The following is a 19,893-nucleotide window of genomic DNA, read 5'->3' as shown; positions in this document are numbered from 1 at the left end:
CAGATTCCTTTTATCTAATATTAGGTTTTGGTTGAAGATATGCAAACATTCGGTGTCGAGAAAATACACCAACAATAGAGAAAATCAGAAAGGGGCAAATACTTCTTCACGACACTGTATAGGGTATAGGATGCCATTTAGGACACAGCCCTCCACTCTCGTCTCCCTGTCCTCGGTTTATAATTATTGAGTAGCCTGCCCTGCTAGAGTCTGTCTGCTTTTTGTTCATTATCTGGCTTAGCAGAGAGGGTTTGAGCACTTGACTAGAATGACCATCGTTCTTACAGATGACTGAGGATGCTGCTCATGTTCTGGGAGTCACAGTGTCATCACAATAAGATGGTTTCCCAGACACAGATTAAGCATAGTCTTGGTCTAAGAAGGACGTTCAATGAAGACTAGGTTAAATCTGTATGGGAATCCGTCCATAGGAGTAGCTCCTCAACCCTCTGAGTGCTTCTGCCTGTACAGCCTAACTATACTTCAGACACTTCTATAACAACCTAAACTAACTATAACATGTTCAACTTGTACACAGTGAACCTGCGATGGCGTCTGCACTTTGAGTTTGTCACGTCCCGAGAGCCCATGGAACCGCCCACCGTGCTGCAGAACCAATCAGAGGTCACTGTGTGGACGGGGGCGGAGCATGTTGACGTGGATACGTTCAGTTGGAACCTGCCTATCAAAGTGATCCCCACCAATCCCGCCCTGACGTCCTACGTCTCCCAATTTACAGGGACCAACAGCATCAACATTTGAGCGTGAGGAGTGGAGGGTTATATTTGCATGAATGGTGATGTAATGCAGGCATCAATTTATTGGTGTTTTAACATATTTTGCAGTATGTCCTATGTTTTGGGGATTTCCCTCACTTTAAAAAAATATATATATTTTTTATATATAGCTTAAAGATGACAATGATGACCAATGTAAAATGCTACCGTCTGTCTGTGGGGTCATTTACATTTCTCTATATTTCTATCCCTTCATTCAAAACCCCCCAAAATACAGTCCATTGAGTCGTCACTCCATTTTTTTGTATTTCATATTCAAGAGCTTTGTGCTCTACAGTTGTATTCTATTGTATTTTTTCATTGTGAACGAAAGACTGTTCAACGATGTGAATCATGAATTAAAAAGTGGATTTCGAGTTTGCCGTGAAGAGACTGCTTTTAACACACAAATCAACAAAAGTTTCACTGAATGAGAATTTTATTTAGAGGATAACTGAATATAACTGCAATACAGAACAAATACGACAACAATTGTTATATATTACTATAAGAGTTGATATTTACAGTAGAGCATTACAGGGTGCCATAAATGTGGGATTACATTATGTGAGCTCACCTCTGCATTCCAACGGAGTATAATTTTCTGCTTATGGTACAGTATATTGTAATATTCATGAGGTTTAAATGTTAACAAATGACGGGTCTGCAACATGTGAGAATGGAGCGTTTGAAGTACACAGACAGACGGGTGGAGGGAGGTGATCGTTCGACTTCAGTGGAGGCTTGTGCCACTTTAAATCACTTTAAATGTAATGGCTGGAATTAAATGAGCCCGTTCTTCGATTTCTCCCTCCACCAGCCTCCACTGTCCGACTGTGATTCTATCCCCGTCTACTCCGCTAGCTGCAAGTAGTGTTCCAGTGAGCCGTGGCTGGGGTCTAGGTTGTTTCCATTCCCAGGTCTGCAGGGCAGGCGGGGGTCAGCGCTCTGAACGAGGGTCATCTTACAGGTCAGAGTGTCCACCCGAACCTCGCACCACCCTGGGAAGTCCACCGGGTGATGCACCCTGTACGGAGAGAGAGAGGGGTTGTTGAGCTGGTAGTCTAAACATTTTCAATGGCTTGCTTTACATATATGCTTTCTCTGAAAGCATGATGATGACAATATGAATATTCTGAAGTAACAACGCCACATAGATCATGTAGAACAGCTCTAAGCATTTCCGAGCCTGGGGAATATAATTCCTTGCATTTATTTTCAAATCAAAAACCATAATTATCAGATATTTAGAGGATAAAAAGCGAAATTCCCTTACAAGGACCTCTGCGCCTGGATACAATTTTCATGGCTGTATTGCATTGCAAGCTTCTCCCAGTCATGGCAATCACGTTCCTATTCCCACCGCTGCAAATCTAAATACAACAACCCAGAAAGGCACATTGATCACATGTGCGTAGTGTACTCACGTCTCGCAGCAGCCGACGCCGACAGGGTGCAGACAGGTACACTGCAGACAGCCATCCTCCATCCAGGACTCCCCCAGAGAGTAGTGTCTCCCCTCGTACACACACAGCGCTAGGGTAGAGAGACACCACCAAAGGTGTTACCCCAACCATACATAAACCAAGCTTCATTTATCCACAAAACTTCAATTTATAAATCACAACTTTAACATAAACAAGTAATTTAGTACAAAAAGCAGTCTTCCTGGGCTTGGAAGTGTTGACGATGGACTTTCATTTAAGAAGAACAAACCTGAATTATACCCTGAATCACTGGGTAATAAAAATCTACTCTGAACTTGAAATCCATTCAACAGGCCCAATGCCTTCAGATTAACGCTATACACCCTATCCCAGAGCATGGCTTTGCTTACCTTTGGAGTTGAAGTGGCACTGCATAGGAGCCGCAAGGCAGGTGGTCCAGAGCAGTGTCCCAGCCAGGAAGGTCAGTGGCCAGTTTCTCCCAACAATGGAGTCCATCATCACCATGTTCTTCATGTTCTAGTTCTCGTGTTCTAGTTCTAGATCTCAGAGTTTTCTGATTCCTCTCACCCACCTCAATTTATACGCCAACATCTTTACGACCGCAGCGTACAGGGTGGAGGTGGGGTTAGTTAGCTCCATCACGAGGACCGACCAGGGTCGACGCAGGGGTGTGGGGCATGTGGGGTGTCACAGGGTTGGGTTTGGGGGGGGGCAAGGGGAAAAGTCTGTCTCTTGGCACCGCCTTGGCAATCTGGAGATCAGCACCTCTTCGCTCCAGTGGACATGACCTCGAAAATGATAGAAACACTGACACATCCTAAAATGACTAAGACTTGGAAGCTAAGAGAGAGGTGAGAGGAAGGAAGGAAGTGAGAAAGAGAGGGAGAGAGAGATAGAAAGGAGAGAGGAAGGGGAGGCCTGTGGAGAACCAGTAACAGAGAGAGGAATAAATGGCTAACATGATTTACAGTGGGGCAAAAAAGTACTTAGCCACCAATTGTGCAAGTTCTCCCACTTAAAAAGATGAGAGAGGCCTGGAATTTTCACCATAGGTACACTTCAACTATGACAGACAAAATGAGAAGAAAAAAAAATCCAGAAAATCACATTGTAGGATTTGTAATGAATTTATTTGCAAATTATGGTGGAAAATAAGTATTTGGTCAATAACAAAAGTTTCTCAATACTTTGTTATATACCCTCTGTTAGCAATGACAGAGGTCAAATGTTTTCTGTAAGTCTTCACAAGGTTCACACACACTGTTGCTGGTATTTTGGCCCATTCCTCCATGCAGATCTCCTCTAGAGCAGTGATGTTTTGGGGCTGTTGCTGGGCAACACAGACTTTCAACTCCCTCCAAAGGTTTTCTATGGGGTTGAGATCTGGAGACTGGCTAGGCCACTCCAGGACCTTGAAATGCTTCTTACGAAGCCACTCCTTCGTTGCCCGGGCGGTGTGTTTGGGATCATTGTCATGCGGAAAGACCCAGCCACGTTTCATCTTCAATGCCCTTGCTGATGGTAGGCTTTGTTACTTTGGTCCCAGCTCTCTGCAGGGCATTCACTAGATCCCCCCGTGTGGTTATGGGATTTTTGCTCACCGTTCTTGTGATCATTTTGACCCCACAGGGTGAGATCTTGCGTGGAGCCCCAGATCGAGGAAGATTATCAGTGGTCTTGTATGTCTTCCATTTCCTAATAATTGCTCCCACAGTTGATTTCTTCAAACCAAGCTGCTTACCTATTGCAGATGCAGTCTTCCCAGCCTGGTACAGGTCTACAATTTTGTTTCTGGTGTCCTTTGACAGCTCTTTGGTCTTGGCCATAGTGGAGTTTGGAGTGTGACTGTTTGAGGTTGTGGACAGGTGTCTTTTATACTGATAACAAGTTCAAACAGGTGCCATTAATACAGGTAACGAGTGGAGGATAGAGGAGCCTCTTAAAGAAGAAGTTACAGGCCTGTGAGAGCCAGAAATCTTGCTTGTTTGTAGGTGACCAAATACTTATTTTCCACCATAATTTGCAAATAAATTCATAAAAAATCCTACAATGTGATTTTCTGGATTTTTTTTTTTTCATTTTGTCCGTCATAGTTGAAGTGTACCTATGATGAAAATTACAGGCCTCTCTCATCTTTTAAAGTGGGAGAACTTGCACAATTGGTGGCTGACTAAATACTTTTTTGCCCCACTGTCACTCCATTGATTAAAATCTGAACTCTTTCTGTATTCATTCACATAAGATTTCCCTATTGGGATTGAAGTGAAATATCTTCATTACTATCTTACTAAGGATTCCACCTGAGGAAAAAAGTACCAGTGAGTGACTAGCTGTGTTACCTTTTACTACCAGATGTGTTACTATGTGGTTACTAAGACATTCTTACGTGCAAACACAGATGCATACTGCAGATGAAGTCAGCGGGCCTACTGCCTCCACTGACCCCAGTCTAGCTCATTTGGATGAGCTCATGTGTATGATGTCATGGCGTGCAGCCGTGTCTCCAATCTGTGACCTCATGCGGGCCCTGTCCAGCAGCAGTCAGTCAGTCTGCAAGGCAGGTGGCAGGTATGCATTTGTAGGCTTTTATACAACCAGTCTTTAATTTAGGATGAAATGTGTCATGATTTTAGGGTGACAGCCTGGTCTCTGGAATGTCAAATGGAAAAGGATGGAGATTCTCTCACTCTCATGTCACCAATTAACTGCTCGTCCATGAAGACACTAATGGGTGTGACACAAATTCCTTTGTTTTAAGAGGGTTTTCCTACTCAGCACCACTTCAAATGGCGTCAATCAAAGGGTGGGAATCCGTCAGCATCTGTCATCGTCTTATTGTATAGGACCCTTAGGTTCTGGGAGGGGAGAATATTTAGTGCTGTACTTTTGAGCAGGCAGAGCCATATAGGCCCTGCTCAAACGTAGTGCACTATATAGGAAATAGGGTGCCATTTGGGACTCACACATAATGTGCACAGGGTACTGAGGTGACAAGGTCCCAGAGTTGAGGCATGTTCCTCCTCAGACTGTGACAAGTCAAGCTGTGGAGCTGGAGACAGGGGCAACTTTGTCATACACACACACACTGAGTCACACCAATACAGGACCAGAGCATGTCAGGGCCCTGCTGTCAGCAGCACCCATAGCTGACGAGGGAGACCTATCAACACCCGCCAGACTTCTGTGGGGGTAGGAGGGAACACGGGCGTAAAACACAAATTGTGAGGCCCGCGGGGTCCATTGTGAAAAACATGTTCCCTCATCACAGGTTTTTCCCTATGATCTCTGTTTGTCTGCAGATTGACAGCAAAAGTGGAAGGAGATGAGCTAATACTTTGTTCTGGCTCAGGGAGCGTTAACTTGCTACCTCGGATAGAACAACTCTACCTGGCCAAATCCCAAACAAACCCTCCCTTTCTAGGGTTTGACTCTCTCCACAAGAGAGACTGAGCTGACTCAAACATACAATTTAGTCATTTAGCAGACTCTCTTATGCAGAGTAACTTACAGGAGCAATTACGGTTAGGTGCCCTGCTCAAGGGCACATCACCAGATTTTTTTCACCTAGTCGGCTCAGGGATTTGAACCAGCGACCTTTCGGTTACCGGCCCAACACTCTTAAACCTGCTGCCATCACCCCAACACAAGACAATAACCCCACAAGACTGCCTCGTGGAGATGTGGAGAGCAAGGGATGCAGTTTAATTTAAACACTGTGCTAGTATGATGGCATGGCATGTGATCCAACCCGAAGACCAACAAACAGGGTCACGTATACACAATTCAAAGTAAAACATTTAATTTGCAAATAGATGTGTTGCAAATCTATAATGGAACTCAAATCCCATACATCCTAGGCCGTCATTGAAAATAAGAATTATTTCTTAACTGACTTGCCTAGTTAAATAAAGGTAAAAAATAATAATAATAATAATTAAATAAATGTACTTCTGTTGACTATCCCTTTAAGATTACATGGTAAACCCCGCCTCCAATGTTCCCATCCAGGAAGTAAGTGAACTGTCAGACCAGCTAAATCCACATTTGAAAACAACGATTGGCAACACACCCGCTCATTGACAGTGACTTAGAGATTGATTAAGTTTTCCTGATATCAGCTTCAGACTGTTGTGCTCACAAAAAAAACATAATCAAGTCCGAAAATAAATGTGTCGCTATAATGTCATTATCGTGAATCGAAGCGATAAAAGTTGACATTTCGATCGGACTGATGGTCTGTAAACTGACTGTATTTCAGCAAGCCAACTGGAGAAACTATTGTTTGTGCGCTACCAAGGGGATTTTTGCACTCAGGCCTTCCAAGCTAGCCCACGGTCAGGAAAGGCTAGCTAGCTACAATCCAATTTGCCTCTGCGAATTTATGAGTAACGTTCGCTATCTTTTTACTTGTATGTGTTAAATAAGATGGACACAGACAAGTTTAACTATGTCTACAGTTGTGACTTGGACATTAATGTTCAACTGAAAATGTAAGTATTTCCATACTGTACAAGTAGCAAGTTAACTATCTAGCTCGCTCCTTAAATGTTTTGCATGCTCTTTTAGGTTTAAGGCTGGGTCTCAGAAGAACGTTGACATCTGCTGTAAAAAGGGCTTTATAAATACATGTGATTGATTGATGTCAACAATAAACAATGTCAGTCTATAGCTGGCTACCTAGGTCTTATTATACCTCAGTGACCTAGCTAGCCTACTTATGTCTATAACTGCGTACTGTTAAATGATAGCATGTTGACATCAATTACAATGCACCTCGAGTCTCTAATGTTGTCTACTGCCACTTTACATGCATGAAAAATGATTGCAACATTTGTCCCAAAAGTATCCCGTTACATTACTAGCTACCTAGCTGACGTTAGTTGTTTGTCTTCTATTTACCTTAGCGAGCATGGCAACACCATGACTCAACCGGTATAACGGCTCCATAACGTGCCCAGTGAGGGCTCTTATTTGGGAACACGGAAAATCCGCTTTTTGTTGACATCATGCACATTCCAACCGCTCATCTACCTCGCGCTCCTCTCGTGACGTCACTTAACGAGCTAGGCTCGGCTGTGGTGGCCCGTAAATAACGTTCATAATTCTCAACAAACCGTGCAATGTAGCGCTTCCCGTTAGGCCGTTACACACTGGAATAATAGGGTGATGCGTTTTGTCACAATTTGTCAGGGGACTGTTAACTTTGTCTCAACAAAGCAGAATGTACAAAGATATGTTCTGGGATATGCCCTGTCATTTAGCCTAGTGGCAATACAACTAATTTAGCCAAATGTGAACACACTTGCAGGTGATCATAGATCTGTGGACCTCCCGATTGTTGATTTACACTCTTTTGTCTAGATTTTAGAACTTTGGCTGAGCAGAGTGGCTAAGAATACTGCTTCTGAAAGGGAAGGATGACAAGTGACTGTGGTGGTGTCAAACTACTTCCCTCTGTCTGTCTCACATGATCTCCCACCTGTACCCCCCCCCCCCCCCCCCCCCCCCCCCCCCCCCTACAGAGGCAGTTTGGAGGGCAAGCGGGAGCAGAAGAGCTACAAGGCCCTGCTGCAGGATCCAATGTTGCGGTTCTCTGGCCTCTACCAGGAGAACTGCTCAGACCTCTATGTTACCTGTCAGGTGTTCGCAGAGGGCAAGCCCCTGGCGCTGCCCGTGCGCACCTCCTACAAGGCCTTCAGTACACGCTGGAAGTGAGTGACACCCAGGCTGTGTCCCAAATCCTATTCCTTACATAGTGCACTAGTTTTGACCAGGTTGGTGCACAATATAGGGAATAGGGTGCCATTTGGAACGCAACCGGAATCAACTCTTTGACCTGGTTGGTCTTTGTATCTCACATTGTAGTCCCATCTCACTATAATATATACAATATAATATAGTCCTTGTGAACTGTTCTGTAAACTTTCTCTCCCTCTCTTCCTGTCTCTCCTCCCTATCACCTCTCTCTCGCTCTCTCTCGCCCCCCTTCCTCATCCCCAGCTGGAATGAGTGGCTGAAGCTGCCAGTGAAGTACCCAGACCTGCCCCAGAGTGCCCAGGTGGCCCTTACTGTGTGGGATGTGTACGGACCGGGCCGAGCCACCCCTGTGGGGGGAACCACCGTCACCCTCTTCGGCAAATATGGGTGAGTCCAAGTCCATCTCAGCAAATATATGTCCATATACTGTATATTACTGTACTATGGAAGGGAATTGGAATTTCAGTATACTTTCTGAATTGAAATGGAATTGACTCCAACCCTAGCTGACTGTATATGGAAGAAGTATGTGGCTATTATTGGGGTGGGGGACAACTCCGAAAGCCAACCAGAACATTGACTGATGCCATCTCCCGTCCCCTCTCCATCTCCCCTTCTTCTCTCTCAGGATGTTCCGACAGGGCATGCATGACCTGAAGGTGTGGCCGGGGGTGGAGGGGGACGGAGGGGAGCCCACCAGCACCCCAGGGAGGACCAGCAGCAGTCTGGCAGAGGACCAGATGGGGCGACTGGCCAAGGTAGGCACAGGGTCCGGGGTCCCCTGGAGTTTGGGGTTTGTTTGGGCTTGTGTGTTTGACGGCGGAGAGAGTGTGTGATGTACTCCTGTGAAAGGACCAGTCTAAATCACTGTCTATTCCAGGCCCCTGACCTGGAGTTTCTCGGTGATGTGAGTACTAGGGGTTGGAAGGAGGGGAGAGGGGGTTGGAATGCTGGATGTGTGTGTAGGCCTGTTTGTGTCTATTTCTTTGTTGGTGCACATATTAGGCCCTATAGCTACTTCTTGCTGAATTTGTGTGTGTGTGTGTGGCTTGTTAATGTTTGTTAAGAATATGATGCATCAAACACCCCTGCCATTTTACCAGAGAAACAACTAAGAAGCACCACCTTTGTATAATGCATATAATTAAAATCAGGGTTTCCTAAACTCGGTGCTCGGGAGCCCAAGAGGTGCATGCTTTGGATTATTCAAATGATCAAAGCTTGATGATTAGTTGATTATTTGAATCAGCTGTGTAGTGCTAGGGCAAAAACCAAAACGTGCACCCCTTGGGGAGCTTTAGGACCGAGTTTTGGAAACCCCGATTTAAATCTTGCACTAATGTGTCATTAGCCTTTGGTGTGTTGGTTTTCATTTTGTAGTAATTTACTAAGAATTAGACCCACTGACCATTTTATCAAGCTGAAGTCAAAATAAAAGGGATTAATGGTGCCCCATGGGTGTGTTGACTGGCTGTAAATACTGGAAACTGCCTGTACCAAGTTCAGAGTGAGCTCTAATAGCCCTGGTGTGCTTGTGTGCCACTGTCACCCACACTGACTGAGCGGATTGGCTGCTGAGTGTATGTTCAGTGCTTCCTTTGCACTGGATTGGCCACTGGCACCAAGCTGCGCTCTGATTGGCCGAGCTAGCTTTCTGCACATCTCTGCTCCACCTCTATTGCATCCTTTATTCCTAACCTCTCAATCTCTCCTCCTCTTTCTTTCCCCCCCTCCATCCATCCCTCTTTCTTTCTCTCCTTCTAGCTGACCAAGGCCCACCGGCAGGGTCACATGGTGAAGGTAGACTGGTTGGACCGCCTGACCTTCAGAGAGATAGAGATGATCAACGAGGTGAGTTAGTAGAGGATCTGGGATCAGTTTTAAAATTGTTGATGCCTTATACTGTAAACCATACACACTTACAATCACCTGAACGTACGTACATATCCCAACCGGATGCCATGGATTACAGGCAACATCTGCATCGAGCTAAAGGCTAGAGCTGCCGCTTTCAAGGAGTGGGAGACTAATCTGGACGCTTATAAGAAATCCTGCTATGCCCTCAGCCGAACCATCAAACAAGCAAAGCGTCAATACAGGATTAAGATTGAATCCTACTACACCGGCTCTGACGCTCGTCGGATGTGGCAGGGTTTGAAAACTATTACGGACTACAAAAGGGAAACCCAGACACGAGCTTCCCAGTGATGCGATCCTACCAGATGAGCTAAATGCCTTTTATGCTCGCTTCGAAGCAAGCAACACTTAAGCATGCACGAGAGCACCAGCTGTTCTGGATGACTGTGTGATAACGCTATCGGTAGCAGAAGTGAACAAAACCTTTAAACAGGTCAAAATTCACAAAGCCGCTTGGCCAGACAGATTACCAAGAGGTGTACTCAAAGCATGCGCGGACCAACTGTCAAGTGTCTTCACTGACATTTTCAACATCTCCCTGATGGAGTCTGTAATGCCTATATGTTTCAAGCAGACCACCGTAGTCCCTGTGCCCAAAGAAGCGAAGGTAACCTGCCCAAATGATTACCGCCCCGTAGCACTCACTTCAGTAGCCATGAAGTGCTTTGAAAGGCTGCTTATGGCTCACATCAACAGCATCCTCCCGGACACCCTAGACCCACTCCAATTCGCATACCGCCTCAACAGATCCACAGATGACGTAATCTCAATCGCACTCCACACTGCCCTTTCCCACCTGGACAAAAGGAACACCTATGTGAGAATGCTGTTCATTGACTACAGCTCAGCATTCAACACCATAGTGCCAACGAAGCTCATCACTAAGCTAAAGACTCTGGGACTAAACACCTCCCTCTGCAACTGAATCCTGGAATTCCTGACGGGCCGCCCCCAGATGGTAAGAGTAGGCAACATGTCTGCCACGTTGATCCTTAACACTGGGGCCCCTCAGGGGTGCGTACTTAGTCCCCTCCTGTACTCCCTGTTCACCCACGACTGCGTGGCCAAATACGACCCCAACAACATCATTAAGTTTGCTGACGACACAACGGTGGTAGGCTTGAGAGGTCAGAGAACTGGCAGTGTGGTGCCAGGACAATAACCTCTCCTTTGTCTTGCTCACATTGCGGGAGCTGATCGTGGACTACAGGAAAAGGCGGGCCGAACAGGCCCCCATTAACATCAAACTATCATGGTCCAAACATGCCAAGACAGTCGTGAAGAGGGCACGACAAAACCTTTTCCCGCTCAGGAGACGGAAAGGATTTGTCATGGGTCCCCAGATCCTCAAAAGGTTCTACAGCTGCACCATCGAGAGCATCCTGACCGGTGGCATTACCGCCTGATATGGCAACTGCTCGGCATCTGATCGTAAGGCGCTACAGAGGGTAGTGCATACGGCCCAGTACATCACTGGGGCCAAGCTGCCTTCCATCCAGGACCTATATAATAGGCGGTGTCAGGGAAAGCCCATAAAATTGTCAGAGACTCCAGTCACCCAAGTCATAGACTGTTTTCTTTGCGACCGCACGGCAAGCGGTACCAGAGCACCAAGTCTAGGACCAAAAGGCTCCTCAACAGCTTCTACCCCCAAGCCATAAGACTGCTGAACATTTAATAAAATCGCCCCCCGGACTATTTACATTGACCCCCCCCCCTTTGTACACTGCTGCTACACGCTGTTTATTATCTATGCATAGTCACTTCACCCCTACCTACATGTACAAATGACCTCAACTAACCTGTACCCCTGTATATAGCCTCGTTATTCTTATTGTGTACTTTTTATTATTCTTTTTTACTATAGTCTATTTGGTAAATATTTTCTTAACTCTTCTTGAGCTGCATTGTTGGTTAAGGGCTTGTAAGTAAGCATTTCACAGTAAGGTCTACACCTGTTGTATTCGGCGCATGTGACAAGTAAAGTTTGATTTGAATAGCCTCATCACAGATGCTTTATGTGTGACACATAACATTACGTACTTTATATGTGAAGGCCATCACTCATTTCTGCCCGAGACCTCTTCTTTTATCTAAAGTCAGTCAGCCTCTTATGTTTGTGTGTTCCCACAGAGTGAGAAGCGTAGCTCCAACTTCATGTATCTTATGGTGGAGTTTCCTCGTGTCAAAACTGGAGAAAAGCCAGAGTACAGTATTGTCTATTATGAGAAGGTAGGTATATATGTATACATATGCACACACATACATGGTTGTGACATTGAGCTGTTGTCATAATTCTGAAAGGGATCGATTGGTCGATTGCCGTGGTGATGTGGTAGCTGACTGACTAACTCCTCCCCCTCCAGGATGGAGATGATGCCTCACCGGTGCTCACCAGCGCTGACATCGTTAAAGTCCCCGACCCTCAGATGTGCATGGTAACACACACACAAACACACACACACACACAGGGTTAGAATGGAGATTTGTTTTATTTTCAACATATCAATATTGACGTATATGTATTGAGTTTAATGTATTAATCATGTATGATGTCCCTCTGCCCCTGCCATAGGAGAACCTTGTGGAGAGCAAGCACCATAAATTGGCCCGTAGCCTTCGGAGTGGCCCGTCAGACCACGACCTGAAGCCTAACGCTGCCACACGAGATCAGCTCAACGTTAGTACCATTACTCAACCACAACTGTATGTGTGTGATTTTAGCAGTGGACTCAATCTTGTGTGTATGTCTCTCTCTACAGGTCATAGTGAATTACCCTCCGACCAAGCAGCTGAGCTCAGAGGAACAGGACCTGGTGTGGAAGTTCCGTTACTACCTCACCACTCAGGAGAAGGTGTGCGTCCTGCTAAGTTTGAAGTCCTTTCATGGTTGTCCTTTTTAGTCCATTTATTTGTGATTTAAAGTACGTAGATGCACAGTATGTGCATTTTTATAGCAGAATACATTTCCCTACAAAATGGAAACAAAGTTGAACAGTATCTAGGGCCCATAGAGTTTCTGACCTTGTAACCTGACTAGGGAAGAATCCTAGATTAGCATTGTCCCAGTATAACTGGGGCCCTGAGTTTTTCTTGGTTAAGTCACAGGGTCAGGAAAAACCCAGAGCCTTATGTTCACCACAACAACACTCAAATACACTCCATGAGTGTTGACACACTTGCCTAAGCTGATTACCTAAGAGCCCCTCTTTCCTCTCCCCTCCAGGCACTGACTAAGTTCCTAAAGTGTGTGAACTGGGCGCTGCCCGGGGAGGCTAAGCAGGCCCTGGAGCTGCTGGGGAAGTGGAGGCCCATGGATGTAGAGGACTCCCTAGAGCTGCTCTCCTCCCAGTTCACCAACCCCACCGTACGACGCTACGCTGTGACCAGGTTGCAGCAGGCCGACGACGAGGTAGGTGGAGGGGGCGGTGGAGAGAGAGTGTGTGTTGGGTTGTGTGTGAGTAGAGGGAGGGGGAGTGGCACAGCAGAGCCATGTACACTACCGGTCAAAAGCTCATTTTTTTTGTCCATTAAAATAACATAAAATTGATCAGAAAAACAGTGTAGACATTGTTAATGTTGTAAATGACTATTGTAGCTGGAAATGGCTGATTTTTAATGGAATATCTCCATAGCGTACAGATGCTGGCCTTTTAGGCAGAGTTCCTCTGTCCAGTGTCTGTGTTCTTTTGCCCATATTCATCTTTTTTTTATTGGCCAATCTGAGATATGGCTTTTTCTTTGCAACTCTGCCTAGAAAGCCAGCATCCCGAAGTCGCCTCTTCACTGTTGACATTGAGACTGGTGTTTTGCGGGTACTATTTAATGAAGCTGCCAGTTGAGGACTTGTGAGGCGTCTGTTTCTCAAACTAGACACTCTAATGTACTTGTCCTCTTGCTCAGTTGTGCACCGGGGCCTCCCACTCCTCGTTCTATTCTGGTTAGAGGCAGTTAGCACTGTTCTGTGAAGGGAGTAGTACACAGCGTTGTACAAGATCGTCAGTTTCTTGGCAATTTCTCGCATGGAATGGCCTTAATTTCTCAGAACAAGAATAGACTGACAAGTTTCAGGAGAAAGTTCTTTGTTTCTGGTCATTTTGAGCCTGTAATCGAACCCATAAATGCTGATGCTCCAGATACTCAACTAGTCTAAAGAAGGCCAGTTTTTTTTATTGCTTCTTTAATCAGAACAACATTTTTCAGCTGTGCTAACATAAAATTATAAACTTGGATTAGCTAACACAACGTGCCATTGGAACACAGGAGTGATGGTTGCTAATAATGGGCCTGTGTAGATATTCCATTGAAAATCAGCTGTTTCCAGCTACAAAAGTAATTTACAACATTAACAATGTCTGATCAATTTGATGTTATTTTAATGGACAAAAAATGTGCTGTTCTTTCAAAAACAAGGACATTTCTATGTGACCCCAAACTTTTGAACGCGTGTGTGTACATGTACTACGTACACACACACACACACACACACACACACACACACACACACACACACACACACACATCTATGTATCGCTCTCCCTGTGCTCCAGGATCTGCTGATGTACCTTCTCCAGCTGGTCCAGGCTCTGAAATATGAGAACTTCAACGACATCCAGTGTGGGCTGGAGCCAGGAGGCAAGCGGGACAGCCAGGGCCTGGCAGAGAGCTCCACCCTGGGGGACCTAGACAGGTTAGAGGGGGTCAAGGTGGAGGGTTGAAAGTTGTGACCGAATCAGGGAAATTTCTGACACTAATTTATAGCCTAGGGCCCTTAGTTTATTCTGGTCAGGTAGTTGGCCGGTGTTGGACAGGGGGAAAAAACTCCTGGCCCCTAGAGAAATGTCTGGTGTTGGTTGTCTGCTGTGCTATTTAACTGTGTTCTAACAGTGTAACAGGAACTGTCTGTATGTCTCCAGTTCCCAGATCTTGACTGCTCCAGCAGTGCCCTCACCTGTCCCGAATGGAAAGGAAGGAGCGGACAGTGAGAATCCCGAGGTAAAAAGTGTACAGGAGAAAGGAAAGGACAGACGTTTTTCTGACGAGAGAGGTAGTAATGTTTGTTCTGTGTTTCTACAGCAGGACCTGTGTACCTTCCTCATCTCCCGTGCCTGTAAGAACTCAACACTGGCCAACTACCTGTACTGGTGAGGATCAATTAGTGTGTGTGTGTGTGTGTGTGTGTGTGTGTGTGTGTGTGTGTGTGTGTGTGTGTGTGTGTGTGTGTGTGTGTGTGTGTGTGTGTGTGTGTGTGTGTGTGTGTGTGTGTGTGTGTGTGTGTGTGTGTGTGTGCATATATAAACACATGTGTCTACTAAATCTGTGTGTGCTCCCTCAGGTATGTAATAGTGGAGTGTGAAGACCAGGACACCCAGCAGAGAGACCTAAAGACCCACAAGATGTACCTCAACGTCATTGGGAGGTTTAGCCAGGCGCTGCTCAAGGTTAGACTTTCTTACTTCATCCTTCCATTAATTTACACTTTCAGGACTATGAATTTGCTTGTGCAGTGAACGATACAGCGCAGTATATCGGGGGGGAAAAAACATCAAAGCAAGTATTTTTGCTTGGTAACCATGAGTATAACTAATTTCCCTCTCTTTCATTATCCTACTTTCTTCTCTGTACTCTCTCTCTCTCCAGGGTGATAAGAGTGTGAGGGTGATGCGGTCTCTCCTGGCGTCCCAGCAGACGTTTGTGGACAGACTGGTGCAGCTGATGAAGGCCGTGCAGAGAGAGAGCGGCAACCGCAAGAAGAAGGTACGAGAGACCTATGACGCACTCGTACACTCCTCCCTGTGTCAGTCCGTTTTCTTCCGTTTTGGTGCCCAAATGAACATGACCCGGGTCTTCCCTGCGTCTGGTGTTTACGATTGCTGGTTGACACTGGCGCCCCCCCCCCTCCTCCTCCTGTGTTTCAGACGGAGCGACTGCAGGCTCTGCTGGCGGACAATGAGAAGGTGAACCTGTGTGAGATTGACCCCATCCCGCTACCACTGGAACCCTCGGTCAGAATCCGAGGCATCGTACCAGACACCGCCACGCTATTCAAGGTGCACCCATCTCTCCATCTCCCTTCGCGGTCTATTCTTCCTTCTCAACGCTATCCTTCCTCTCCTCCTTCCATTCCTTCATCCTCCCTCTCGACTTATCCCTCTTATTTTCTTCTTCCTCCTCCTTCATCCTCCCTTTCTCTCCCTCTTCTTTGGTTTTGTTATGTAGCAGTTATTCTGTAGTTTTTTTTGTTGTTTTTTTACACGTGCTGCTATGTTTGTATGCTAACGCTTTTACATACGTGTTCTTATCTCGTCACTGTATATCTGTGCGTGTGTTATAGAGCGCCCTGATGCCAGCCAAGCTGATCTTCAAGGCGGAGGATGGGGCGATGTACCCTGTCATCTTCAAACACGGAGACGACCTGAGACAAGACCAGCTCATCCTACAGATCATCTCTCTCATGGACAAGGTCAGAAACTAGCATTATTGCCATGTCCTTATCGTAGAAACCTATTACTGTATTTAATATTGTAGACATGGTCTGAAACAAGCATATTAACTTATTGCAAACTTGCTGTCAGTCGCTTTGGATAAAAGCGTCTGCTAAATGACTGACATGTAAATACACAGGCTGCTGTTTATATTTCAGCCTCGCCTAGAAGGTTCTAGAAAAGGTTAAGAGTCGGTGTATTGTGAATTATGTCAATTCTCTCTCAGTTGCTCAGGAAAGAGAACCTGGACCTGAAGTTGACACCTTACAAAGTGCTGGCCACAAGCACCAAGCATGGTGAGCACCACCGATGTGGCTATCGATAGAATACTGGGTCAGGACATGTGCGAAGTGACCTCTGACCTGTGTGTTGTCCTTCCTCCAGGGTTCATGCAGTTTGTCCAGTCAGTGCCTGTGGCTGAGGTCCTGGCCACTGAAGGAAACATCCAGGTAGGAATTTACTGTACCCATGGCTAAGAGACTGTTAGCATTATTTGCTATCTAAGGTGTTTGTCTAGCATCTTTGCTCTGTGCATGTCTGTGCAGACACGTCTTGTGATGTCTTCTCTGGCCTAACTTGTTTTAAGTGATCGTGTTATTATTATACTTAAAAAAAAAAAAAAAAATTGTAAATATTTTCTTAACTCTTATTTTTCTTAATATGCATTGCTGGTTAAGGGCTTGTAAGTAAGCATTTCATGGTACACCTGTTGTATTCGACGCATGTGACATGTCTTGTGCGCATGTGAAATCCATTTGGATTTGTGTAAGACTCCTCTCTCTTCCTGTGTCACTCCAGAGTTTTTTCAGAAAACACGCGCCCAGTGAAAAGGGGCCCTATGGCATCAGCCCTGAGGTGATGGACACCTATGTCAAGAGCTGTGGTGAGTCTACTACCACTAACACCCTCCCACCTCACTGTCTCTGACCAATCCCTGGCCTTGGCGTGGGTTCATTTTAAAGTGTGTTTTGGGATGACACGTCTTTTTTTGGTCTTTCCTCTACTCTTTCCTGTTCCAGCTGGTTACTGTGTCATCACATACATCCTGGGTGTAGGGGACAGACACTTGGACAACCTGCTGCTCACAAAGACTGGTGAGTCTATAGGAATAATGTGTCATGTACCTCCAACACCCTATGGTTGGATTGCTACCATACATTGTCTGATCATTAGTCCTTTCCTTCAAATGCTGCTCCACTCTGTTCTACATGACAGGCTACACTTTGACAACTGCTGTTGTTAAAAGGGCTTCATGAATACATTTGATTGATTGAATACCTTTCCATCTTCCGTTTCTTCAGGAAAGTTGTTCCACATAGACTTTGGCTACATCCTGGGTCGTGACCCCAAGCCCCTGCCTCCTCCTATGAAGTTGAGTAAGGAGATGGTGGAGGGGATGGGCGGCATGCAGAGTGAACAGTACCAGGAGTTCAGGAAGCAGTGTTACACTGCCTTCCTACACCTCAGGAGGTAGGACACACACGCTGCGTTTCCACCGGCAGCTCAATTCTGATCTTTTGCCACTAATTGGTCATTTATATCAGCTGTGATGAACCTTTTTAATTTCTCTTTCTTTCTCATCCCTCTCTCTTCAGGTACTCTAACCTCATCCTAAATCTGTTCTCTCTCATGGTGGACGCCAATATTCCCGACATCGCCCTGGAGCCTGACAAGACTGTTAAGAAGGTGTGTGTGTATTTCACTTCGCTATGTTGTGTATCGAATGGTTATGTGAATTGTAAGAGTCCCATTTTGAAGGAACTCCCCCAATCACTCACTGAATATTCTGTCTCCTCCCCCTCCCAGGTGCAGGACAAGTTCCGATTGGACCTGTCGGACGAGGAGGCGGTGCATTACATGCAGAGTCTGATTGATGAGAGTGTGGGAGCTCTGTTTGCTGCCGTGGTGGAGCAGATACACAAGTTTGCCCAGGTGTGTCTCTCAGCAGGGGTTTAGTGTGTCTGTCTCTCTCTCTCAGCAGGGGTTTAGTGTGTGTCTCTCTCTCTCAGCAGGGGTTTAGTGTGTGTCTCTCTCGCAGCAGGGGGTTAGTGTGTGTGTGTCTCTCTCGCAGCAGGGGTTTGACTGATTACTTAATATTTTGTGGACAGACTACGTAAACATAAATGGTACCGTAGATCTTTCATGATACAACAGGATGTGTGAGATTACTAGGCGCGTTAGTTCTGGTGCTTTGGGCAAATGACAATTTCGCAGGTCTTGGCATCTTTAGAATTTCGGGAGGGGACATTTGGCCCATAGACTTGTAAAGAGAGAAAGTGGAGCACTTTGTTCTCTCCTCTTAACACATATGGACCCAATTCTTCATCGAGCATCTGACCAATTAAGCGAGACTTTAGTTCTGGGTTAACCGAGATTACTGATTAACTGTAGGTAGCAGTGTTTATTTCTAGAACGCTGCATTGGCAAAAGACTGAGTGTGTTGTAGATGTGCGAGGGTCATCTAACAGCGGTGTTCCGTCTCCCATCTCTCCTCCAGTACTGGCGCAGATGAGAAGGACCCGAAAGATCATCTGAACGATGGATGGACAGGAGGGGTTGTATCCATAGTAACACCCGGTCCCCCGACCTTGTGTGTGTGAGCTTGAGATGATCCATCCAGGACACTGCTGAATAGAGGCCAACCTCTACTGCAAAAACAAAACAATGACTGATGTGTTTTCATTTTGTATATATTATATATAGATATAAAACTAATGGACAAATAAAAACCATGTTGATACAGTACAACACTGGCGTTGTGTTTTAGTGCGTTTACACACTTCGCAAAAGAATCTGTTGGGACCTTTGTGTGGTACAATGGTTATTGTAGTAGGTCCAGTATCAACCGACGGAGGACTGGAGTATCATGGTCCGCTTTGTCTCCAGGGATGCCATGCAAATCTTTGACACTTATGATGGCTGGCGCTGTCAATTGAGCATCAACACACAGTGGGATGGTTGTTATGATGGCAATGCTGTGGGGTGAGTTCATCCTGTGAGTCAGGATTTCCTGTGTGAGAGATGAACCACCATTGCTCCTTCATATGTAGCGCTGAATGTCATTTATCATGGTCATGAAGGGCAATATGCCGTTTCTGGTTATTTTACGTCGTATTCCAACAGGGTTACTTTTAAAACTCCGTGATCATACAAGGCAATGTTTTATCTTTACAAATCAAGGTCCATTTAGTTTAGAACGCGTGGTTGGTTTCCTCCTAAATCTAGGTCAGTCGAAGACGCTGTAGCTGGAGATGACAGGTGGTTAGTTGTGTGGTAATGCCTGTGTGGTTCTGTCGTGTTTGATCTGACACCCTGGCCAAGAGCAACACAACAATTTGTTTGAAGGGAATAGACTTCACTATTGTAGTCTTTTTAAGTTGCTTTTTAGATGTCAGATCTTTCTTGTACCTCATAAAACATGACACTTCTACACATTGCATGTTCAAAGGTACCAGGACTTAATGAATTTACCATCGCAGGTGGAATTGTAACAACCCTTAAGATGCCTTT

At 45.6% G+C, this 19,893-nt stretch overlaps 2 protein-coding genes across 3 annotated transcripts; one reads left to right on the top strand and one right to left on the bottom strand.

Annotated features, from left to right (window-relative positions):
- Positions 1–1,197: 1,197 nt before the first annotated feature.
- LOC129865672 (prostate-associated microseminoprotein-like) lies at positions 1,198–7,375 on the bottom strand. 2 transcript variants are annotated; one of them, XM_055938621.1, is made up of 4 exons: positions 7,124–7,375; positions 2,614–3,142; positions 2,204–2,312; positions 1,198–1,803 (listed from the first exon to the last, which is right to left on the bottom strand). In XM_055938621.1, exons 2-4 carry the CDS (start codon positions 2,735–2,737, stop codon positions 1,629–1,631), a joined length of 408 nt encoding a protein of 135 aa, XP_055794596.1. In that variant the 5' UTR covers positions 2,738–3,142; positions 7,124–7,375; the 3' UTR covers positions 1,198–1,628. The 2 variants fall into 2 exon arrangements, with proteins under 2 accessions (XP_055794596.1, XP_055794597.1); XM_055938622.1 differs by having other exon boundaries at positions 2,614–3,012.
- On the top strand, positions 6,257–19,131 carry LOC129865671 (phosphatidylinositol 3-kinase catalytic subunit type 3). The gene is made up of 25 exons (XM_055938620.1): positions 6,257–6,714; positions 7,747–7,935; positions 8,225–8,368; positions 8,610–8,739; positions 9,746–9,832; positions 12,032–12,130; positions 12,265–12,336; positions 12,474–12,578; positions 12,661–12,753; positions 13,125–13,310; positions 14,449–14,588; positions 14,815–14,893; positions 14,975–15,042; positions 15,234–15,339; positions 15,539–15,655; positions 15,817–15,948; positions 16,233–16,361; positions 16,610–16,679; positions 16,768–16,832; positions 17,182–17,266; positions 17,403–17,477; positions 17,685–17,853; positions 17,979–18,069; positions 18,190–18,315; positions 18,881–19,131. Exons 1-25 carry the CDS (start codon positions 6,650–6,652, stop codon positions 18,893–18,895), a joined length of 2,637 nt encoding a protein of 878 aa, XP_055794595.1. The 5' UTR covers positions 6,257–6,649; the 3' UTR covers positions 18,896–19,131.
- Positions 19,132–19,893: the final 762 nt, after the last annotated feature.

The sequence above is a fragment of the Salvelinus fontinalis genome, chromosome 11 (genome assembly GCF_029448725.1).
Source record: "Salvelinus fontinalis isolate EN_2023a chromosome 11, ASM2944872v1, whole genome shotgun sequence".
Classification (NCBI taxonomy): domain Eukaryota; kingdom Metazoa; phylum Chordata; class Actinopteri; order Salmoniformes; family Salmonidae; genus Salvelinus; species Salvelinus fontinalis.
Note: the sequence above shows the minus strand (reverse complement) of the source record. Positions and strands in the feature narration are given on the sequence as shown.